Genomic DNA, 25,836 nt, shown 5'->3' on the forward strand with positions numbered 1-25,836 from the left:
TGTTTAAAAACAAATTTCTACTTTTAAATTCCTCATTTTTGCTAAAAGGTGTTGAAAAATGCTTAACCCATCTATCTATCTAAAGATAGTTTTTGGGATTGGTCCTCACTTTGGGTGCAATCTTCTTTTATTTCTTTAACCAGTGTCCAATTTTCATTGGGGTTGATTTCATATAAAGAATCCAATCTTTGCATAATATTTTGCTTTAACTTTTTTTTCGCTTGCAACATTGACTGCACATTTTCCTAAACTTATAAAAGGACTCTCGTATTGTTGGGTCTGTCAGATTTTTTGAATATGCCAAAACTTTACTGTAACAATAGTTATCTCAACCCATTTCCTTTAAGTTATATTCCTTTTAGTAGATTTACACTGCGTCTTTTTCTTCAACGGCTTTTATATATATGATATATGATATATTATGTCATTAGAATTTTTGAAAATATGATCGACTGGATTTAATATACTAGTATTATTATCTGCACGATCATTAATAAAAAGCTTTAACTTTAGACTTTATCATATCTGATTCAAACATTTTAGTTAATACAAGTGAGGATTCTTTTTTCCATACATATGAAGATGGGACTTTTGACAGATTACTATGTATATCATCCTTCACAAAATCTGCATTATGTTTCACCAATAATCGTGCATGGTCACTTAGCACTCATGCCTGTGTACATAAAAATATACAACATTTCTATACAGTTTTTAAAACAGGAATATTTGCCAAACATATCACCAAATGTTTGACCATTTAAAATATTTAAATTAGCAGCAATACAAAAATCTAACAGTTCTATACCTCTAGCATTACAAACAGGGTCATAACTGTGACGCCTCCCGGTTGCTCTGTTGTTACTAATATTATGAGATTGTTTCTTTGTTTGTTTGTTTGTTTGTTTGTTTCATTTTACGCCTTTTCCCAACAGTATTTCAGGCATATTATATAGGCGGGTAGTTTCCTAACCATCGTTCCTGGAGAGTTACACCAGTACTAGACTACCTTCCTCCATGCTAAACTACCAAAGCATCTCCCGGGGATCGAACCCACGCCAGAGAGGTAATTGGATTAGAAGTCATCGACTCTAACTCCTCGACCACGAAGGCGGTAATATTATTCGATGTAGGTACATTCTACAAAATCAGACTCATTAGAAATCCTTGCATTTGTGTCTCCAAGAATCATTATATCATTTATTTTACTATATACCATTACATCACTTTCAAGCAATGGTATAATATCTAAATTGTGCCTCTTAACATAGGAAGAGTTTGCAGGTGACATGTACGTAAAACACATATATAAATCTGATTGTAAGTTAAAGTAGTTTTAAGATAGCTTTAGCCACTGTATCTCACTACTTTTATTTTGTAAAATGGATTCATCATTACTGATATTATTTTTATCTATCAAACAATGTATTTGTTCACTATCATTATATGTATCAATATGTATTAATTTAGTAATGAAATATATGAACTCAATGACAGTCATACAATGTATCAGTTTACTTTCATGGTCAAAGCAATAGGTATCACTATACACTCTAGATTATTATCATGCAATAATTATTAGTATGTATCAGTATGTTTCATCATACAATATATAAAACAGTGTTTAACACATAATTCTATTATGTTTATGTCTATAATGCTAGAGGGCGTGGGGGATGTTGCACTTTTTCATTGTCCTACATGTACAGACTCAATCAATCCGAGTTTGCAAGTTTCATGTAATTTTGTTGTGATTAATGCTTCCGAGGGATCATTTTGTTTCCAGATTTTCATAACCTCTGATCCCCTTTCGAAATTCCATTTTATTTAGTTCCGCCCATTGTTTTCTCCTTTAAGGCACACGCATTCTTTTACTTGGGGATAATACGCCGCTTTTCATGGAATGGCACATTGAAGGTTACATGATGACCGCCGTATGAATACATCTGCGGATGTTTCTAAATTCAAAATTTCACCATTACCATGATTAAATGTTGAATTTTGCTGAAGCCGGTGCTACGGATCGTGGACGGTAATTTGCACTTTCCATTACCGTCCATAAACAGGCTCAATTTAACCGAGCTTGCAACATTTTCAATTTTGTCTTGTTGGGCTTTCTCTAGCGATTCTTTATTTCTTTTTATTGTATCAAGTGTATCGCAAATATCATTTACTGGACAGTCATTGGTTTTTCAAGGCACTTCTTTCTCATCATCCGAATGGATGGCTGTGCCTTATTGCAACAGTCATGACGTACCTTACGTATTCTTCATCTACTATAAATTGGGATTTCACAACACTTTGTAAAGGAGTTATCTGTGATGAAGAAATGGATGGCCTCTTGTATTGTATAGAAATCTGGATACAAAGTGATCAATCGGTAGCATTAATTACAACAAAATTACATGAAAATTGCAGAGTCGGTTTAATTAAGACGGTACATGAAGGATAATGAAAAATATAACAACACTGAAGTGAAGTACTGGGCAACTTCTTACAGCTGCCACACGGCACTTGACACCTGTTGTAAAGTATAAAAATCTTGAAATAAAGTGATCCCTTGATATCATTAATTACAACAAAATTACATGAAAATTGCAGGCTCAGTTTGATCAAGTCTGTACTCCATTCTCAACACTTAATGCAACATCCCTCACGCCCCAGTAGCACCCTTTGAATACTGCATTTGGATATTCATTCACAGATTTTTCGCATACATTCCATTCTGTAAATATGCCTCACAGACGACATAAAAGTTTTTATCATGCTTTGTTGTTGTGCTGGTTTTCATGTTTGTAAGCTTCTCCAGTCTATTAGAGAGATAATTTGCCAGTAGAGGGGGCATGCGGTAATGTTATTTCATTAATATCGTGTAACGTGTAACCAACGCCGAAAAGCCTTCGACTCTATTTCAATCTATTAAGAAGTTGCAGCACTTTAAAATCGATTTTGATGGAAAACCAGGCAAAATAGTGATTTTGGCAATTTTGAGATGTCCCCTCGTTGCCATGGTAACAGGAAATTTAGACTGAGCATGTCATTACAAAGGCAATGGTCCAGTCAACATTTCTGCCAAGTTTGATTAGTATTGAAACATTTTTCATAGTTTCACAGCAGTTTGAACGTGTAACAGGAGGCTTTTCAATGAAAACGGCCATTTTTCACAATATGCTCATGAGGGAAAGGGTAAAGCACTATTGGCCGTCTTCATGTTATTTATCAAGAAACATTACTTTTTGAAGCACCCTCGTAACTTCGTAACTTCTGTTTCCGAATAAATACTTGTCATGTTGTGTTATGTTGTGAGTAAAAAATGTATTGAGACTGAACAAATTACAATGCCTCGTGTTGGGTGAATTGAGATGAATAACCTTAACTATTGACTGCAGGTTCAGAGCTGGGACAAAAATTTAGTAACTATTTACAGTACTGTTATGTTGTATGGATGATAACATGATTCAAACTATTCTACTATTTATTATAACCATTTAATACATGTTGTTAAGACCAGAGCTCAAGTGAGAATGACTCAGGTATCAGAGAGGCATGATCATATATATAACATAGCATTAATGAATATCAAGTAAAGGGAAGTAATCCCATTAACTGTACAACTAAACATGTAAAGAGTTATCTGATCTTGATATCATAACATCTCCCTTTGTTTGAAATCTGAGAAGCTTATAAACATTTGTCCGCAATATATGTCAATTCATTCTGAGAAAGCATTAAGCAATAAAAATAATGTCCATGTCAAGACTGACATCAATTAATCAATTTGAGATAAACACATTTAATTATTATGATAAATTTGTCCTAGAAAATGCTTTCATACTGTCAATATAAACTTTGTACTTTTTCTGTTTAAAGCACAATAAACACTACTGCAATTTATGCCTATTTGTTCAATGTGTATATATACACTTATTTTACACCGACTGAATTATCTTTGGTTTAACCTGCCTCCCAGAACGAGTTACATAAGCTTCTGGATAAATGTTTGGCAGTTTGAGAGTATTTGTTGATGCAGGCGACTTTGAGTGATTAAAGGTCAGATTATCACTCTTGACACTGGCATGCTGTGAGGTTAACTGGTGTGAAAGTTTATCATGGGAATCTGCTGTGTCTTGATTACTACAAATGGCCTGTGTAATTTGAATTGTTATCAGTGTTTAATGGAGGGCCATTATTCTTGGCAGGTATAATCTTCATTAGATGTTGCCTGTTTCTGATATATTGACCACCATCAGGTGTTTCTACAGAATAGGAGCGATTGTCTAATTTCTCTTGAATGACAGCGGGATTCCAAGATTTTCCCTGCTGAATTCTAACATTTTCTCCTATGTTAAATGGTTTAAGGGGCCTTGAATGTTTATCATAATTTTTCTTTTGAATGCATTTTTGTTTTTCAAGAAGTGACCTTATTCTCTTAAAATCTGTTGTTTTGGGTGTTAAGTTCTATTCAGACATGGGTATAAATGTCCATATTTGTCTTCCCATTAGGATTTCAGTGGGAGAATAACCTATGCTTAGCGGGGTAGCACGTAATTCTAAAATTGCTATCAAAGGGTCTGTTCCATCTTGCTTGCATTTTTTAAGCAATGTTTTTACTTTCTTCACGCATGATTCACTAAGGCCATTACTTTGGGGATATTGAGGTGATGACCTTACATGCTTTATGTCCCATTTAGTTGTGAATTCTTTAAATTCTTGTGATGTGTAATAACTAGCACCATCTGAAACTATTTTCTGGGGAATACCATGTCTTGAAAACCAAGTTCTCATTAACTTAATAATAGTGCTACTGTTTGTATTTTTAATCATGTCAACTTCAAAATAGTTGCTCATGTAGTCGCATGCTAACAAGTAGTCTTTGTTATCTAATGTAAATACATCAGTACCTATTACCTGCCATGGATACTTAGGGATTTCATGTGAAACCAAGGGTTCCTTTGAATTTGACCTTTGATGCTCTGCACATACAGAACACTGTTGCACTTTCTGCACTATGTCTTTGCTAATGTTAGGCCAAAACATAGAAATTTGTGCCCTGCGGAAGCTACGTTCCTGACCTGGGTGACCTTTATGTAGCAAATTTAACATTTCAGATCTTAGACACTTAGGAATAATCAATCTTTGACCTTTGTAGATGATATTATCTACAACAGTGAGTTCATCTCTATAATTCCAGTATTCTAGAACTTGAGAATTGCAATATTTGCGTTTTTCAGGTCAGCCTTGAAGAATGATTTGTTTCAAGGTCCTGAGTGTTGGATCTGACTCAGTTTTTGACCTTACTTCACTAAGGTTTTGATCTGTGTATGGCAAGTTTTTTGTTATGAAGTGAACATGCATATTGGTATTTTCGGAAATTTCTGGATAAGTATCTGGCAAATATTTCCGAGACAATGTGTCAGCAACGGGTATTTGAGTGCCTGCTTTGTGCTGCAACTCAAAATCATAACCATGTAACGCTGATAAGAGCCTTTGTAATCTTGCCGGTGCACTGTATAGGGATTTCTTAACAACACTGATCAAGGGTAAGTGATCTGTTTCTACAGTTATGTGCCTACCGTAGATATATTGTCTGAACTTTGTCATGCCAAATACTATGGCAATGAGTTCTTTTTCAATCATGGCCCATGACCTTTCTGAGTTGGTCAAAGATTTGCTTGCAAAGGCTATAGGTTTTCCATCTTGCATTAAAGTAGAAGCACAGCCATACTGAGAACTGTCAGACTGAAGTACTAGTGCCTTATTTGGATCAAATAAGATAACACTGGGCCTGGACACTCAGTAAGTATGTCTTTGACTTTCTGAAATGCTTGAACTTGAGGAGCATCCCAGTGAAAAATGACATCTTTTCTTTAATATTTCTGAGAGTGGATGAATGATCTCGGACAAGTTTGGGACATATATCTAGATAGATAAGTTATCATGCCAAGTATTGTCTTAAGCTCAGACTTGTCTTTAGGCGCTTCCATCTCTTGGATAGCCCTACATTTTTCGGGGTCTGGTTTCAATCCATCAGCTGAGAGGATGTGACCAAAATACTTAACCTCCGAGACACAAACAACAAGTTTGTCTTCGTTTAACCTAATGCCCTTTTGGCGGCACCTATCAAGTAAGTTTCTTAAGATTATGTCATGCTCTTCTCGAGTTGAACCATAAACAAGAATGTCATCTACAATGACACTACAACCAAGTAAGCCTTCTAAGCACTCATCCATCTTTTGCTGGAAAAGATCTTGGCTGCATTTCAGTCCCATGGGACATCTGAGATACCTATAACGACCTTGAGGGGTGTTGAATGTGGTTAGATATGATGATTCATCATCTAAAACAAAGGACCAGTAACCTGATTTGCAGTCAAGTTTTGTGAAATATTTTGCAGATTTTAACTGCGGCAAAATATCATCTAAGGTTTTTGTAGGATAATGTGGCCTATGGATTGCCTTATTAAGGTCTTTAGGGTCAATTACAATTCTAACTTTATCAGAATGTGGCTTATTGACTACGACCATACTATTCACCCAATTTGTTGGTGTGGTGACCTTTTCCATAGCATCAAGTTCCTTTTTAACCTTGCTTTGAAGAGCTACAGGAACGCGTCGGGGAGGATGAATTACTGGAGAGTACTTGGGATCTACTTTGATCGAACAAGCACCAGGTAATTTTCCAAAGCCATGAAAAACTTCAGGAAAGTCACGCAAGACAGAATTTTTACTTATTTGCTCATTCTGGTCTACGGACATTACAATTTGAATTAAATTGAAGTCAAGGCATGATTGTAAACCTAGGATGGAGGGTTTGTTTGTTCTCACTACATAAAATTCTACAAGTTTTGTGCATTTCTTCTTGTAGCTGCATGAGAGATCTACTACTCCTAGAACCTTAATTTCAGTGCCTGAGTAAGCAGTGAGTTTGACAGTTGGCTTCTTTAAGGGGGTATTGACCTTGAGGGATTTGAAATCTGCCTCAGAAAGGATGTTACAGCATGCCCCTGTGTCAAGTTTAAACTGTTTAAAATAACCTTTAGAGCCCATCTGTAAATCAACAAATACATGTCCCTTTGAATGTGAATCAACTGCACCAATACAAAATTCACTGTCACTGTTACTGTCACTGTTATTGTTTCCGGTTTCGATTTCATGCACTTTTTTGTTTGACCTACACACAACTGCATAGTGATTCCATTTATGGCAGTTCTTGCATAGTTTTCCTCTTGCCGGACATCGATCTTTGCTGTGATGTGACTGTCCACAATTTCCACATTTTGTTATCTGTTGGTTTTGTCTAACTCTTGAATGGTGATTGTGTTTCTTTCCAGTCTCGTTTTGGTGTTTTGACGTGGAATGTCGTTTATGATGAATGTCATCAATGCTATTGGAATTAGTCATATCTCGTAATTGTGCCTGTGTATATTCATGTGACTGTGATATCCTGACTGCTTTTTCGAGAGTCAATGCTTCACCTTCTGTGATAAGTTTTTCACGAACTTTTTCCGACGTAATTCCAATAACTATTTGATCTCGTATGACATCATCTCTGTACCCTGCATCAAAAGCGCAATCATTTGCTAATGTTTTTAGACGTGTGATGAATTGTTCTATCGTACTGTTTGCCTGTTTTTCATTGTGGAATTTGTATCTGCTAAATACAGGATTTGATTTTGGTTGTAGATGTTTTTGAATTGCATCCGAAATTGCCTTTATTGATTTTCTTTGGGGCTCAGTTAATGTAAGAGTATTATATATCTGGCGGCCTCTATCACCAATCCAAAGTAATAAGTAAGTAACTTGTACTTCTTCTTCTTTTTCTCTTAACGCGCCACTAAATATAAGTTCTGCATGCTGCCTTAACTTTTTGAACTCCTCCATAGGGTTCTGACTGTCCCAGTTCATTGATGGTATGGGTACACCATTTAAATCCATTGTAGAGCTGTAGAATTAATTGATTTCTCTGAAGAAAGTTAAATGTTTGTGATGCGCACAATTTAATTTCTTTCCAGAATGCTTGTTAAATCCGATTCCAAATAATTTTTTATTAAATTCCTTTTATTACAATATTATTCCTTTAGTTTACTTCTGACACCATGTTATGTTGTATGGATGATAACATGATTCAAACTATTCTACTATTTATTATAACCATTTAATACATGTTGTTAAGACCAGAGCTCAAGTGAGAATGACTCAGGTATCAGAGAGGCATGATCATATATATAACATAGCATTAATGAATATCTAACTATACAACTAAACATGTAAACAGTTATCTGATCTTGATATCATAACAAGTACCATTTTCTGTCCAAGCGTATAGTGATAACGTGAAAATAAAGTAGGATATGAAGTTTATTTATTACAGTAAATCCATGGAGTTAAATATCGTATCGATTTATTCAGGGAATAGACATAAACACATACAATATTATCACATATATCAACTTGCATATAGATAAAAACACACACATAAATGCAACAAAAATAATTATAAGATTAATCAATGAGTATGTTCTATGTTACCCTAGGATTGCCCATTAAGCTAAAAGCTTATTAACTGTTTCTTTATTTCTTCCGATAAACAATTTTTGTAACGGTATAGAAAATGTAATCTTCCATTCACCTTTGAAAGAATGCTCTTGACAATTTTATCTCCTGATTGGTAACAATCGGTATTCAAACCAAGATATTTAATTTCAGACGAAGACTTTATTGTTTGATCATTACATGAAATGGAAATTTTTTGTAATTTATTAATTTTTGATTTAGAACCAAATAGCATACATTCAGTCTTGCCCGGGTGTAGAGATAATTTATTATCAACTAACCAATCTGAGCATCGTTCCAAAACTTTTCCAAGTTTTTGGGCTATAATTTTGGATCTTTATGCGAAAATAATATTGTGCTATCATCTGCATATAAAATTAACTTGTAATCAGAATCGATACTAGTTAGCATATGTCATTAACGTAGCAGAGAAATAGAAGAGGACCCAAAATACTGCCCTGAGGGACCCCACATGTAATAGGAATTGAGTCAGAAAAACTTTACCAATACTTACTTTTTGATACCTTCCTGACAAGTATGATTTAAACCAAGAAATAGATTTGACACCTTATATATCTAATTTATCACACAAAATATCATGATTGACGGTATCAAATGCTTTTTGTAAGTCCATCATAACCACACCAGTGAGTAACCCTTTGGAGCTATATGTACGGATATAGTCAAGTAGGTAAATAAGACATGTGTCGGTTGAATGAGATTTCCGAAACCCGGACTGGTGTTCGTAAATTAGATTAGAATAAATATATTGTATATATGTCTGTGTTAAATCATTCAATTTAATTTTCCATGACAAATTAATTTAACGTAAAATTGTATCTGTTATGTTTAATTTTTTATGGTCAGCCCAAGTACGTGCTGAGACAAATTCATTCAAATGAACATTTCTTTAGGATTTTTACATTTTCATATTTTATGGAAATAAATTTTTTAATCATCTTTACAATACAGTAGAAATGTACAATCTTATAAATTTTCAAGGCTTTAATTAATTAGAATATCAGTATGATGTTTTTTCCTTTTTTTTTAAATACACCTTCGTGTCTATTGAAAATTAGTTGCGTTCACATTTAAAATATTTAGTTGTCTGAAGCTTTATTTCTTAAAGTTGCCTCCCTTACTCGATAAAAACTAAAAATGGCTGCCACCTTGCTGAAGACGGTCCGGGCAACAAATTGCCTCCAAACTGTTGCTAGAAGCGTCTTTCCACGTGTATCTTCTGTCTCACTACTCCATTGCAGACAAGAAGACAGAACGATTCACAATTGCAGAAATTCAACAAAATTATTAGCACCACAGGTATCAATTCTGTTCAAGGTTTTCCAAAAGTTCCAATGTCACCCGGTTTATGAGAAGTAGTATAGTAAATCGGATAGTACATTATATAGTTGATAAGGATTTAAGAGCAGACTTTTTTCGTGTATGAAATACTGGATGTTCGACTGTTGATTTTTTTAACAGAAAATCTGGTTAAAAAAAGCTGGCTGTTCTATTTAAATTTCCTTAGATATCCCAGAAATGGAAAAATATCCCCCATTAACTGAAATGTCCCCCTGCTAATGGTAGCAGCCCACTTCCCTCAAATTGGATTGAGGACTGTGTTATGCGTATTTCTCATATCAATTTTGATTCAAAAACCTTGACATATTACCACATTATCTAACCACATTAGTATTCCCATGATTCAGGTCCCAATGGTTCAGTTCGGTTTTGGTTATATAAATACACCGTAGGGAACGTGTTACAGTATCGCGTTTTTCGGTTACAGTATAGAATTTTCAAGATGGAGGATTATTTATGGGAAGAGAGGTAGGTGATTTTTTATTCAGGTCCATACTACTAGTAGTGTAGTTTCTAAAAGATGTTTTTGTGCTTTGCTTGTAAGGAACAGAATCCGGTATCTAGTCATATATTTCTTCAGACCCTGCACCACAGATTTATCTCTATATTGTCTCATAAATATGCAGATTTGACGGTTTGAAAATTTGAATCGAGAGACCATCGCATTCTTCTCCCATTCCGACATTATTTATGCATGCCTAGAAAAGTAAATCTACAAAACGTTAGTCCTTTATGTTAGGAAACGTTTATAAAAGTAAATGACCAGTTGAACCTTTTTTCCTGGTCGTAAAATACGTTTGAAAAAATAAACAATGTTACAGTATAGAGCGAGGTTAATTTTGAAGGGTTACAGCATAGACATAGTGACGTTGATCCAATTTTGTTACAGTTTATACCCAGATTTCTGTTACAGTTTAGATACTTGCCAAATTTCAAACAAAGTTTGTGTATCCATTATTTTTATGAAATAACTCATACCTTTCTATTTAATACATTCTTGAAAGGTTGTATAACTGTTTTCTTCAGCAGAAAAGTTATAGTTTGCTATTTTTCTTACTGAGACTTTTTGCAGAATAAGTAATGTCCTAAGTAAGGACTGTTTTCACGACAACAACAGTAACTTTTATCGAATTGTAATGAGAGAAGAAAGATTATTGCTTGATTTCATTACACATTATAATAATGCCTATTAGTAATAAAATAGAGAAAAAAGAATCCTTAACAGAAGTCCAACATGGAAAACACGAAAATGTTGCAGGCTCAGTTTGATTTAACCTGTTCATGGACGGTAGTGGTAATTGCAAGCTACCGTTCACGCCTCCTAATATTGGCTTCAGCAGAATTCACATTAAACATGAACTGGTACACTTCAGATTTTTTAACATCTGTGGATGTGTTCATATGGCGGTTATCATCGAACCTTCAATGTGACACGTTTTTGCCATTCTATGAAAAGCGGCATATTACCCCCAGGTTAAAAATTGCGTGTGCCCTAAACGAGAATGCAATGAGTAAAACTAAACAAAAGGAAATTTTGAGAGGGGATCGGAGGTTATGAAGCCAGCATACCATAGATAAGCTGTCAAAAGACACAATTAACAAGCAGGCAATACCCTAAGAATGATTAAAAAGTATTTTTGTGAGCAATACTGCAACCTTAAATTCTAAGCTGGAATTTCCATCTACCATAATGTATTTTGTAAGTATTTAAAAGGGTTCATGAACATTTTCAATTTTGTTGTGTTGGAATTTCTTTAGGGATTCTGTTTAACTCTATTTTGTTACGTTCGGCTTTCTTGGATTTTAAGTTTCAACGACACTGAGGTCATGTGAAAACATTCCTGCTTTAGTGTAAAGAAAGACCCCAGATACCCTTTGTGAAACATTTCAGACACGAGCGCCTGACTAGAACCACCTACCTTCCATAAATTAGCTTGATACAATCCAAAGTCATGATAGGATTTCAACTACAGCAGTAAATGAAAGATGATTTGAAGTCGACGGCCTTATCCCGACTCTGCCACTATTATGTACCTCCATCAGGCTCACTAGAGAATATATTGTAATTGTCTGACCTTAATTTATACTCTATAACTTTCAATATTATTTTCTTTTTTTTAGAAACATGAAAACTGCTATACAGGAAGTCTGAAATTAAAAATAAAAACGACTTTTAATTTAATAATGACAAAATAATCGTAACTTCAGCAAAGAAGCATTCGAAATGACGCCATGATCATGATTTGATTTGAATGCTTTTGGTTCGAGATGAGAAGGATCTTTAAACATTGCCTTTTTTCAAAATCTATGTTTTGGGTTTTCGTATCCCCGATTGCAACCGAAACCATTTGAACAACTTAATTGGTAGTAAGTCATGTAAATTTCATCACATGTAGTCAAGTAGTTACTGAGCGGATGAGATTGCACACACATGTGTACGACAGACGGACAAATAGCCATCGGGCCAATAAGCTCACAGAGATTTAAAAGTCTATGTAACATTCATACATTTTACCTAGTATAATTATATAGAAAATATCGAAGTCTAAACTGTAACAGAAATCTGGGTATAAACTGTAACAAAATCGGATACAAATCGCTAGGTCTATGCTGTAACCTTGCATAAATTACCTCCCTCTATACTGTAACATTGTTTACTTTTTCAAACGCATTTTACCAACAGGAAAATAGGTTTAACTTGTCATTTACTTTTATAAACGTTTCCTAACATAAAGGACTAACATTTTGCAGATTTACTTTTTCTAGGCATGCATAAATAATGTCGAAATTGCAGAAAAATGCGTTGGTCTCTCGATTCAAATTTTCAAACTGTCAAATCTGCATATTTATGAGACAATATAGCGATAAATATGCGGTGCAGGGTCTGAAGAAATATATGACTAGATACCGGATTCTGTTCCTTACAAGCAAAGCACAAAAACATCTTTTAAAAACTAAACTACTTGTAGTATGGACCGGAATAAAAATCACCTACCTCTCTTCCCAACAAATAATCCTCCGTCTTTAAAATTCTATACTGTAACCGAAAAACTCGATACTGTAACACGTTCCCTACGGTGAAATAGTAGCAAGACACTTCACCCCCCCCCCAAGACACTTCATATAAAGTTTGAATATCTACATTATACTTCATATGATATAGCAATCATCTCTTAGCCTTAACCTTCACATGTCTTCTAAATCATTGTTGTATATCACGCATTCACAGATAAAACTTTCATCTATAGTACAAATATTCATTTTAAACTATTCTATTCCTTTGTAACCCTTGATTCCTGTATTTCCTAGGCACATGTTTTACTAATACAGTAGTTCTTCAGCTCATGTCAAAATTGCTTTGTGTACAGTACAAGTGTTCAGGCATTTGCCACTCTTGAAAGCTCTCTTCTTCCATATAAAACAAATTAAAATAATACTAAATTTTGGGTTTTCAGGATTTCTGATATTTTTAACTTGCACCTGGTTTTGTTGGCGCCGATTCAAATTCTGATGTCATCTGTAACAATTTCAATTAGATTCTCAACCAACAATAAACATTGAAAATATGCAAGTTTGAGTTCCTCTTTGACTAGTCTACTGGTTTAATGCGTTACATTTTTACATATGATTGGTTAATTTGAGTTTGTCATCCAATCACTGAGTCTGTAACTAGTGCAAATCAGACTTGCTTCAAACGTCAAAGAAGAAAAAATAAATCTAAATTATCCTCCAACAAACTTGAATAAAGTGCGTAGGAACACTTCAGGTTTCGCAAGGGTAAGGAATTAAACAAAGCAACACTTAAGATATGTTTTGTTGGTGTGTCTTGTCCGAAGTTGGGAAGTTCAACAAACTGGTTTCAACCAGAATATTCAATTTGAAAGACTCTGATGCAATACATGAAAAGAAGGCACTGATGTTGATATATTTTTAGTATCAGATCTGCAAGTGTACTTGTCATATTATTGTGATATTTGTTTCATTAAGATTGTTATAGACCACTTTTTACTTTCAGAAACACTATTGGTAATAAAAAGTCAAATAGGTTAAGATAATGGTTATACAGTGTTTCTTCCAGCTCCAATTTTTTGGGGGTCATTTTTGATCCCCTGCATCAGATTTTAGGGGTCATTGAAAATTTTGAGGGTCATGCCAAACCATTTATTTTATTAAGGCAATAGAAAATAAATAACTAATTCTCATCCATATTTTGGAAAAAAATGGGGCGGGTGGGTGGATTTTATTTTCTATTTTTTATTTTCCATTCTCGGTCTTGAATTACATGCGAGGAGGTCAATATTTGAGAATTAGTTCTATTATAAGCTATTTAGGTGCTTATATTGTGTGTATGTAAAATATATAGATTCAGATTGAGAATAGAAGCAACATGATAATATATCTTGATTGTTTTATTACATGTTTTATTGAGCCTTTCAAATTCTGACATTAAACAAATTGATGTTTGGACAAAATATTAACCAATACATACTTGTATTGTTACAAAATAAGTACATACTTGTATTGTTACAAAATAAGACATTCTAAATTTATAAAAGAGTTGAATAAAGATATACTATGTCTATCAATATTACTTTTGTCTGGAGTGAAGTCTGTTCAAAATTAATCAATCAACCAATAAAGCTACACAAAAAAGAAAATCCTATTTATATATCACATAGCAAACATAATAGCAAATAACCTATTGAAAATTTGGTATTTAGTAAGTACAGAGAATTACCCATAAAAAAAAACGGCATCGCAAAATATGTGACAAATAAAAAAAACCTGTTTCCTGCATGGCCATTCACAATTCTAGTTGTTGTTGATTTTGATTTTATCAGATTAAATATTTTATGATTATTCATTCTCTATCTTAAAAAGGCATTGTAAAAAATAAATCCAAATTTGTAATTTACGGCAAAATTTACCGATGTTGTTTATGAAGACAAGCTCACAGCTGTTAATCTTACTTGTCAAAAATTGGTCTTCTGTGGGTCAATTAAAGTTCTTTATCAAATTTCTATTTAACTGTCAAAACTGGTTATCCTTAGCTCTTTGAAATTTTATTAGAACCCGAGGATTGGCAGTAAGAAAATTATCTCGGACCGCATGATCCGATTTTTATTCAGCCAGGACCGAGGCCGACGGACTTTCGGCCGCACAGATAATAATCATGCACTTATATACATTCAGTCCTCGGCATTTGTACACGGTAATCAAATGTTAAGTTCTACATGTGGTAATCAAATGTTAAGTTCTAGATATAAACTTTTGTGCCTTTTTTTTTTTTTTTTTTTTTTTTTTTTTGAAAATAAAAATCGTTCAGGCGGAGAGATTTTTGCCGGGCGGGCGGGGATGAGAATCTGGGAATTTATTTTCTATAGCCTAACCAAGAAGTATATAAAAGAACTGGAACCTCCATTTTATTAGCCTCTTTCCTATCATTCATTCAGCCATTGAAAATAATAGATGAATAGAAAAGAAAATGTTGCATAAAAATAATTTGAAGAATCTATAAATAGAAGAAAAAGTTCTTTAATGAATTTAATTACCCCCAGTTAGCTACTGTAATTCATGCAGCTTAATATGTACTGACAACTTAAATTTTTATCAGCAAGGCAGTTGTTTACACAGTTGCATCATCCTTTTCCATATTTGATCGTAAAGCTACATCACTAGCAGTACTGTGAAATGTGTAACACAAGAGGGTTGTGTAGTACATACAAGTTTGTTTTGAAAATTGGATAATTAATTGATAGAAAAGTGGACAGTGGACAATAATTTGATATAATTATATTGTCCTCTTGGGTGCATGAAAGAGAATTTTTGTCTGATAAACGGATAATTAAAGGAACTCCAATGAGGTTTATAAGCCTAAAACATAACATTTAAATTTTTCACATAGATAAACATGAGCACTTTAAACAGAAATATTTAAAAACATAACTAAGAAATATACAAGAAACACATTGAAAATCATACGTTTGTGCTATTCTAAGTCCGATTGGAGTGAAAAGCGTTCAAACGCTTTTCAATTTTGGGTCATTTTTCACTATTATAATAATTATTCTGGAAAAACGGAGCGGGCTTATGATCTGAAATTTTGCACCTAAGTTATTAGTATAGATCTAAATCAAATAGAGTAATAATCTCAAAAGAATTATTTCCATGTCAAAAAACCTCAGTGGAGTCCCTTTAAATTGAAAGGTATTAAGTTGTAAAATCAAAGCAGTGTATGATTTGAATTTAAATTTGTTAAATAGTTTGCAATGGATTTGAAACTGTCATAATTTGAGGTTTACTGTAAATTAATTAATGGAGAATAAATTAACGCGTCACTGGAAACGCACAGATTGATCTCATTGCGTCAAGGCCGTAAAAAATGCGTCAAAAACGCGCTTTGAAAGAAAAACTGGTTATACAACGAAAGAAATGCAAAACACTATGTTTAGAGTCACTCTCTGTTATAGCAAATAAGCAGAATTGTCAACTAAGGACACATGAAATTAATTGAAAATAATCAAATCAGGGTGCTTGAAATTGAAACAAACATTTGGTGAATGGTTGCAACCCTAGAAACTAGAAAACAACTTGAGTAAGGTGTTAATTTAGGTGAAGCTTCATATTTCATTTAATGTAGAAGATATATTCATTTCAGTCAAAACTTCAGATCACATTTCAAGACCTATTACTCAACTTCAAGCATGATTTTCATTCTTTCTTATTGTAGAAAATTGATGTGTAAGGACTTGTAATTTGTTAATAATTAATTAATAATGTTATTATAATACCATTGTTAGTTAAAATTAAGCAATGAGAAAAATTCAGCACATTCTTGCAGGATTCGTATTAAAATAAATAGAGAAATGGCCAGTTGGCCCTCTATCTGTCGGCTCTTGTCTTAAACTGTTACAAGTTCACAGTGATAAATGCATTTACCCTTGATTTGATATACATTGTACAATTAGTTAAATTGCTTTTATTTAATCAATAATTTAAAGAATTTGTTAAATCAGTCATCAAATTTAGCACTGGCCCGGTGGCCCATGGCCAGTGAAAATTTTAAGAAAATTTAGTAGAATAAATTAAAAACTGGTATTTGGGCTAGTAAATTCAAAATCTTAAATTCATTGACTGTTAAATTGATAAAATAAATGTTAGAGATATCAGGGTATTTTCCAGCCATATTTCTAAAAGGCCCTTTGAAAAAAAGCCTTGGTTATCATATTGAAATAGAATTAGTATGGTTGATAATATTATAAGAAAATAAATAACGCTGAAAGCTAAAGAGAAGCGTTTTATTTCATTGAACAGATAGATATATTTCTTGAACATTGAATTGCTTTTCCAATATTTAGCTCTCTGCGCTTGTAATAACATCCAAACCAATCATAAAATCAGTTATATTTTTTTCTGGTATAGAATGGTACCTGCAAGTTGTTGTACAGACCATATATTGTAAAACGATTGACAGAAGATGAGATCAAGTGGAGAGTATTGCAAGTGTGTAAAGACTATGATAAAGTTAATGCAGAAAAGGTACTACTTTTTTATTCTCTTTTCAGAAAACTGCAATTCAAAACCCTCGATATTATGGTCAGAAGCCAGCTCTCACAATATCTCATGTTAAAGAAAGAGTCATTCTCGTTTTGCAACTTTATGATAAAGTTGATCCCGAAAAGGTACACTTTTGTTCAGATTTTCAATTGATTGCAAAAAGTTAATCTGTCATACTTTGAACTTATTTCTGCAAGTAAATTCTTACTTAAATTGAATAGAGGACATGTATTGATGAATTTGAAAACAATCTATGTAAAAAGGACTTTAGTTCTGTTAATAAATGCTTTGAATTAATGAATTATTTCATTGGACAAGTATGAAAATTATAGAAACATCTGTAAGTTTAGAAATATGTTGTCAGTTAGAGAACCATATCTCTCCTTTTGACAAATATACTTACGCAAAGTTAATAAAGCTGTCAAATTATTTTTAACAATTAGTAATACTGCTATGTGCTAGTTCTAGTAATTTTAATGATTGGGCATTGCACAAAACACTTGAACATTGATAAGAGTTTTTCACCACAGCATAAACCCTGTATCAGGGCTCTGATGATTTTGAGTCTGAGAATAAGTTGAAAATTATTTTGTCAGAGAAAAATATTGCCAGCCTTCCAAACCTGTTATCTTTCATTAGGAAAAATGGAACATGTGTATTGCCAGTTAACTTGATTTTGATGTTTTATCATAGTTCTTTTTATACAATTTTTTTTTTAATAATAGGTATAACAGTAGATTGTGGTAATAATTTTAGGCTCTGCATTTGTATATTAATTTTTTACCTTCTAAATATGTTGTTTAAATCTCATAACAATTAATTGTGGTATCATTTTAGGTCTTTGTATTAAATTTTTTACCTTGTAAATATGTTGTCTGAATCTAACTTCGTATAATGATTATAAATATTTTATATTTTAGTATTAGTTCTAAATTAACTACTATTACTCTGTTGTGAATGACCATGACTTGTATACTAATTAAATAATGTTTTATAATTATGTATATGTTAAGTGTATAAACTGATTTCTTTTCCAGCTGTCATTGACTTCACACTTTATGAATGATTTAGGATTGGACAGTTTAGATGTTGTAGAAGTTATCATGGCAATGGAAGATGAATTTGGTATGTTCAGATTCATTGATCATTTTTAGTTCACTTTTTTTTTCAAAGGAAAAAATAGAGGTGTAGTTACAGTCATGTCGGCGTTTCAATTGCTGTCTGCAAAATTTAATGATCATCATAACTTTGTATTGTCTTCAATCTTGGCCACAACACTATTGATAAAACTTTCATGTCGAACAGACTAAACTTGACCTTCATTCATAAATGACCATGACCTTGTAGGTCAAATATCAAAATTTTGCTTGATTTTTGCTATTAGAAACTGTAACTTTGTTATTTTATATGGATTGTCTTCAAACTTGAACACAACAAATCTTTTAGAATAGACCTTCAAGTTTACCAGAGAGACCTTAACCTTCATCTATAAATGACCTTGACTGTAAAGGTCAAATTATTGAAATTTTCTATTTTGCTGTAAGTGGCTATAACTTAGTTATTATTAAATGAATTGAATTCCTATTAAGACACAACAATCTTTAGGGTGACCTTCATGCATATCTTATTTAAATTGACCTTGACTCATTTATTGCCTTGAAGGTTAAATTATTGAATTTTCGTTGACATTTGCTATAGTTGACTATAACTGAGTAATTAATGTATGGATTATCTTCATACCTAGACAAAGCAACCTTTTGGACAAGACATTCTAATCAGGTGAACTGAACTTGAGCTTGAAATGACCTTGACCAACATCAAATTATTGAATTTGGTTAAGTTGTCAGTATTTTGTTATTTTTGTAAAGGATTTTAGTTACCCTTTTAAATGCATATTTGATTGTTTTATAATATATGTTGAGAAATGATGTATGTAAATCTGCAAGATTGATTCTATTCCGATATTACAATATCTGCCAATTTGATGTTGCAACCAATTGTTTAAAGATTTTGCACTTGCTAATTCAATTATCTTTCTATCATAAACCATTTAAAGCTATTACATGTACAGAATGCAACATTAGTTATTTACTTACTTTACCATACCTTACTTACTTAATTACAACCGATAATTCCTTTTACATATATTTGGCCCTCATATTTTTACTGGGCCACACCTGGATAATGCATGTCAACACTGATTATCTATCTACATAGTGGTATAATATTGCAGTATCTGCATAGCGGTATAAACTAGCCGTAACTTATTTTTGTTCCAATTATTTAGTATTGTTTTCACAACATCAGGGACAGGTTTTCATGTGAAATTGATCAAATTATCTATGTATTATTGAATGATAACTAATTCCTGTTCTTTGATTTATGATAGTTATAATGGTATGCCTTTTTCTTTCATAAAAGGATTTGAAATACCTGACCAAGATGCAGACCGTCTTATGACGCCAGAATCTATAGTACAGTATGTATGTGATAAGGAAGATGTGTATGATGAATGAAAAATAAAAGCGTCACATTTTTGTTATTGGTAAGTAGACAAATAAATTCTATCCTTACAGCCATTTCTTAATTTGTTTACATTTTATTTATATACCCCATTTTAATGCTTTAAAGCTCTTTAATTTGCTCCGCTAAAAGTACAGTATTCAAAAAGGGGAGGGGAGTACATGCCAAAGCTATCTTAAATGACATTGGGAGCAAGTGTTTTGAATAGTAGGAAAGGATGTGTTTAATCTTGTATTGGAAAATATTTGTCTTTTTGCAAAAGACATCACTCTAGGTGCATTTAAACAGGAGTACATGGTACATATTTATATTGATACATAATTATAACATCACATTCATTGGACATTAAATGAAGTTTATAGCATCCATAATAGTAGCTTTGGAAATTTATGAAATTAGTTATAAAAATTATGAAGAAAGAAGCAATTAAACCGTGTAAAATACTTATTATAACAATTTGACAGATTATATGATGATGTAATGTGGAAAGGACATTGCATTTTATTTATATTTTTGACAAGATTAAAGTTTGATAACCTTGAGACAAAATAAGGTCACAAGGTCAAATCCAGAAAAACAATGCAATCCATCTGGAAACATTGTCAATTTGTCAAATTTTATAAGAATGAATATACATGTATGTTTAATAGATTTAATAATTATACTCAGGTAAGCAATTAGTGGCTACCATGGGCCATGGCTCTCTTGTTGTTGTTTACTTATTGTTTGTTTTTGCTTGGTGTTTATTTTTTGAGTTTTAATATATAGAGGATATTGAATGAGTGTAAGTTCAATATTGAATTTATTGCACGAGTTGAATAAAATTATATTATGCGAGCCTCTGGCGAGCATAATATTATTTTATTCATCGTGTGCAATAAATTCAGTAATGAACTTACACGAATTTAATATTCTATTTATCAAATACCAAAAATAAGACCGTTTAAAGTGAAATAAGAGTCATTTTTCATTGACGCGCCTATAGTATAAAGCTAACATTTAGCGCGTCTTTACACTATGTTTGTATAAGGCTAATGACGTCATGTCAAAATATATGCACGGCCGTGCAATACCATATTTACGGAGTCGCAAAATCGGCACGGGTGTGTGATAAAATGAGTAATGAAAGAAGCATTATGGTTTAAGGCGCCACAGGTAACAGAACAATAGAGTAAGTTCTAAATTTGTGCAACTTTTCAGCATCAACCATGAGATATGATAATATCTTTTGTATATTTTCAGATATTGTGTGTATTACAAGTTTGAAGATCTTCATGCTAAAACAATAAAAGAATGTTCAATCAAAGTTATCACTATTTCAATTAAAAAAAAAAACTATAAAAAACCACAGATAAAGTGTAAAATATTCCAGAGATATTTTGAACAATTACAGGAAAGTAACAGTACATGTTGATAATGTATAGTATGCCAAGTTATTACATGTATGAATCAGTGTTAGAGATTTGAATAAATTGTATTATTTCATTTTTTAGCTCTTTTTACTCAATAATATTTCTGAAGTGTTTTTATACATCCAGAGTGTTATAAGTGTCTTTGGTATTAACTTATTTTGGTGTGCAAAGACAGTTCATCAAGAGAAATTCTGCTTTAAACCTTTGAAAGACTTCCTGACTTTGGAATATGATACATGATGATAATAAATTAGACTAGTCTAGTTTAGTTATTTTTAGTTTGACTATTCGAAGAATATGGAGAGCTATTGTAGTCGCCCCGGTGTCCGCGTTGGTTAAAGTTTTTTGTAAAGTCAAATATCTGGATTATTGCTTGAGATATTCAATTGAAACTTACAATACTTATTTATAGTAACAATGTACATCAGATTTACAAGTTGGATAACTCCGCCTACAATATGTACAGAATTATGCCCCTTTTAACTTAGAAATTTGGTTAAAGTTTTTTTTAAAGTCAAATATCTCAATTATTGCTTGAGATATTCAATTGAAATTTACAATACTTTTTTATAGTAACAATGTACATCAGTTTGCAAAGTTGCATAATTCTGCCTGCAATATTTGCATTTGAAACTTAAAAATTTTGGTTAAAGGTCTTCAAAGATATTTACTTCAAACTTTACACATGTACTTAGGGTCATAATTGAAGGCCACATCTCAAGATTCATTACTCTGCCATGTATTTTGACTGAATTATGCTCCCTTTTGTACTAAAAAAAATCTCCTTTTCTTGGTTAAGTGTAATATGCAAGTTTTGCTATTAAAGATACAAACTTGAAACTTCATATGTATATTTGTGGTCATAAATAATGATCACTGAATAGCACTCATATCTGTGTCATGTATTTAGGCTGATTTATCTCCCCCTATTTTACTTAGTCTCTTGGTTAATGTTTACATGTAAGTTTTACATATCTCAATAACTATCGAAACTTCACATATGCATGAAGGGTCATATTTGTATGTCACTGACCAAGTTCCATAACTCTTTCTTGCATTTAGGCTGATTTATCTCCCCTTTTCTACTTAGTCTCTTGGTTAATGTTTACATGCAAGTTTTACATATCTCAATAACCATCGAAGATATTTATTTAAAACCTCACATATGCATTTAGGGTCATAATTGTAGGTCACTGACCAAGATCCATAATTCTATCTTGCACTTAGGCTGATTTTTCTCCCCTTTTTCAACTTAAAAATTCATGGTAAAGTTTTGCTTGTAAGCTGTTATCTCCATAACTACTGAAGGGTTTGTGCCTTTTTTGGGACAGTTTTATGCATTTATAATAATAAAGCAGTGATTTACTTGATAAAACATCTTAATAACAAGCCTTTGTACCTTTTCAGTCAATTTTATGTATTCATAGGTAAGCATTATTATACTCTATAAAACACCCTTGTGACAACTTTTTGAATAGTCGAGCCTTACTTTCCTCCGACAGTTCTTGTTGATGGAGATTAATACCCTCTATAGGAACTTGTCCCTTACCGCCCATTTGGGACTTAGAATTTTACATGTGAGGTAGCTATCAAGCTACATGTAGCTTACTGATTGCTATGGTTCTACTCAGGGTGCCTGTTTAGGCCAGAAATAATGCATGGAGGAGCACCTGAGGTTTTTCTCACCAGTAAAGCTGAAAAGTTGATTTATGAGCTCTACTCCGTTAATGTGATGTAAAACCCAACCAAAACAAAAAAGAATAAAATCTGCTGCTTCCTTTAAGAGGTTTATTCAGTTGAAATTAATGGAATTTGTTAGTACTAAAGTATGTTTTATTACATCAATGTAGGGGCTTATTTGGCTGAGTGATTAAGGTCACTAACTTCAAACAGGTTCAAGCCGCACAAGCACTGTCAGATTTAACATGGGTGAAAACTATACAGCTAGCTTATAGAATGTCAGTGATTCTACTCAAATTGCTTTAAGTGCCTTAAATAATGTACAGAAGAGGTCTCTTCCATCTTTCATAGCAATTTAATACATGATTTTTTTTTCAACACAAACCACTCAAAAATATCATTGAAATGATATGTGTTAGGGGATATATTGTCCCTCTTTGGCAGCACTCAATCTGTAAAAATTTCATAATATCTATATTATGGTACATTTGTGCATAGGAGTAAAGGTTGGTTCATTGGCTACTTGTATGCCTTACTGGTTAAGGAAGTCCTCGATGGTAATCCCTTGCAGGGACAAGCATGCCTTTTCATAAGTTAGATACATTTTAATAAAACAAAGAATGAAAATGAAAGTATAATTAATAAAAGCCTATTATATACATTTTTACTGCTCGTTCAACTTTGTATCCCGCCTTTTCAAAGAAAAAAGAAGGATATAGAAATAGGCTCTGTCCGTCAAACTTTTGTGTCCGGTCCATAACTAAGTCATTTATCAGAGGAATTTGAAATACAGGACTGTAACTTGGCACAAATGTATGTTATAAAAAGACAAAATGTTGTGTGCAACATCAGGACCCCTTCCTCTAATGTCAATGTCACACTTGGTGATTAAAAGTCAACATTGTCTATTTGAGAATAAATGATACACATACCTTGATCAATGAAAAAGTTACAGACTGGACACAAAATATATCCTGCAATAGACCATACCCTGTACTGATTTTGTATTTGTCACATTTTGTGGCTTTGAAATAGTGATAAAAACTATATAGAGGATATTCAAGTTTTTTCTATAAATACATGATTTATTTTCATCGAGTGGTATGAAAATAAATATTTCATGAGTGGCGGTAGCCACGAGTGAAATATGGTAATTTTCATGCCACAAGATGAAAATAAATCTTGTATTTATAGAAAAAACTTGAATTTTCTGTTTATTATATACATTTTTCTCTTTTTTGACATTAAAATTTGAAAGACTTCCCCTTAAATTTTGTGTACTGGCAGAATTTAAAAGAAAGTAGTCCGGCAAGACACCAGTGAAAATACGGAAAATATGTTTCACTGCAGTGAAAAATAAATTTTTACAGTGAAAATACGGAAAATGAAAATACGCATTTTATTTCATCAATATTTCTCAATATTTCATTTATAAGTATATAATAAACAAATGTATTTCTGTTGACACATGAGGAGTTATTTCATTATGAATTTATTGTTACTTGCATGTGCAGATGTAGCATTGATCAAAATTTTGAACTGAAAGTCCAGATCTATACCTCAATCTTTTGAAATAGCACAATTGTGTGCTTCATGTAAAACTTCACGTTGGTAACTCTGTTACAAGCTCTTGTTTGTATTTGAAATAACAACCACACAGTATTCAGGTTACATGATGACTTTCCAACTTAAATGGAGAAAACAGACTATTGTTTCAAGAACTTGCTAGTACCTTGCAACTACATATAATCTAGCAAGATATTTTCACACAAAATAATTCATTATCTCTGAAAAATCCAAATCTAAAGATACCTGTAGCCCCTTAGCAAGGACTTGAGCAGACTTCAACATTTAAACATGAAATTATGAATTAAGAAACATCTGCAGATGTGTTCATAGGGCGTTTATGACAGGACCTTTATTTTGACATGTTTCTGCCATTCCATGCAGCCTTAGTGGACTGAGGTAAAATATCAGGTGAGATAAAAGTACCAAAAACAACCTGCAAAAACAGTAGCAGTCACAAAGTAAATTTCATTAATCATAGACACTGAATGTATTGCAGTAGTGTAAAACTTGTTTGATTATTTCATGAATAACATGTATTATGTTGAAAAGGTGTACATTGTACTTAAATGTTGTTCTAAACATTGCCATGAATATTCATAGGACAAAAGAAATCAAAAAGCTTTAAATTTAATTTCCTAAAAAAAAAAAAGTCCTAAAAAATTAAAAAAGGTCCTGGAAAAGTCCTTAGCTAAATTTTGAAAATGTCAAACAGTGGGAACCCTGGCCTACTCGCTATGTACATATACACTATGTAGGATAAGTCAGTTTGTTTTTTTATTAACCAGGTTTTCAACGAAAACCGGGTTATTGTAATGCCGAAGTCGGCGGGCGGGCGGGCGTCAACTTTTGGTTTCCGCTCAATAACTTTAGTTTGCTTTGTCCTATTGACACCAAACTTAGTATGTAGGTAGCTTATATCAAGAGGCAGCTTGGGATTGCTACCCAGGTGTCTGTGATCAAGGTCAAGGTCACTGTTACTAAAAATAGAAATTCAGTTTCCGCTCAATAACTTGAGTTTGCTTTGACCTATTGACACCAAACTTGGTGTATGGATAGCTTATATCAAGAGGCAGCTTGGGATTGCTACCCAGGTGTCTGTGATCTAGGTCAAGGTCACTGTTACTAAAAATAGAAATTCAGTTTCCGCTCAATAACTTGAGTTTGCTTTGGCCTATTCACAC

General features: G+C 32.7%; 3 protein-coding genes across 4 annotated transcripts; 1 reads left to right on the forward strand and 2 right to left on the reverse strand.

Moving 5' to 3' along the window:
• Nucleotides 1–4,458: 4,458 nt before the first annotated feature.
• On the reverse strand, nt 4,459–5,103 carry LOC132723797 (uncharacterized protein K02A2.6-like). The gene has a single exon (XM_060708583.1). It carries the CDS (start codon nt 5,101–5,103, stop codon nt 4,459–4,461), a length of 645 nt encoding a protein of 214 aa, XP_060564566.1.
• A 764-nt stretch (nt 5,104–5,867) lies between these two features.
• LOC132723800 (uncharacterized protein K02A2.6-like) lies at nt 5,868–7,934 on the reverse strand. The gene has a single exon (XM_060708586.1). It carries the CDS (start codon nt 7,932–7,934, stop codon nt 5,868–5,870), a length of 2,067 nt encoding a protein of 688 aa, XP_060564569.1.
• Nucleotides 7,935–9,674: 1,740 nt separating this feature from the next.
• LOC132723799 (acyl carrier protein, mitochondrial-like) lies at nt 9,675–21,479 on the forward strand. Of its 2 annotated transcripts, none has more exons than XM_060708585.1 (5): nt 9,675–9,872; nt 17,337–17,453; nt 18,509–18,596; nt 19,893–20,016; nt 21,237–21,479. In XM_060708585.1, the coding sequence occupies exons 1-4, from the start codon at nt 9,711–9,713 to the stop codon at nt 19,985–19,987; spliced, it is 462 nt and encodes a 153-aa protein (XP_060564568.1). In that variant the 5' UTR covers nt 9,675–9,710; the 3' UTR covers nt 19,988–20,016; nt 21,237–21,479. The 2 variants fall into 2 exon arrangements, with proteins under 2 accessions (XP_060564568.1, XP_060564567.1); XM_060708584.1 differs by lacking the exon at nt 17,337–17,453 and adding an exon at nt 17,480–17,596 and having other exon boundaries at nt 9,676–9,872.
• Nucleotides 21,480–25,836: the final 4,357 nt, after the last annotated feature.

Source organism: Ruditapes philippinarum, unplaced genomic scaffold, assembly GCF_026571515.1.
Source record: "Ruditapes philippinarum isolate M1 unplaced genomic scaffold, ASM2657151v2 ctg12127_1_1_1_1, whole genome shotgun sequence".
Lineage (NCBI taxonomy): Eukaryota > Metazoa > Mollusca > Bivalvia > Venerida > Veneridae > Ruditapes > Ruditapes philippinarum.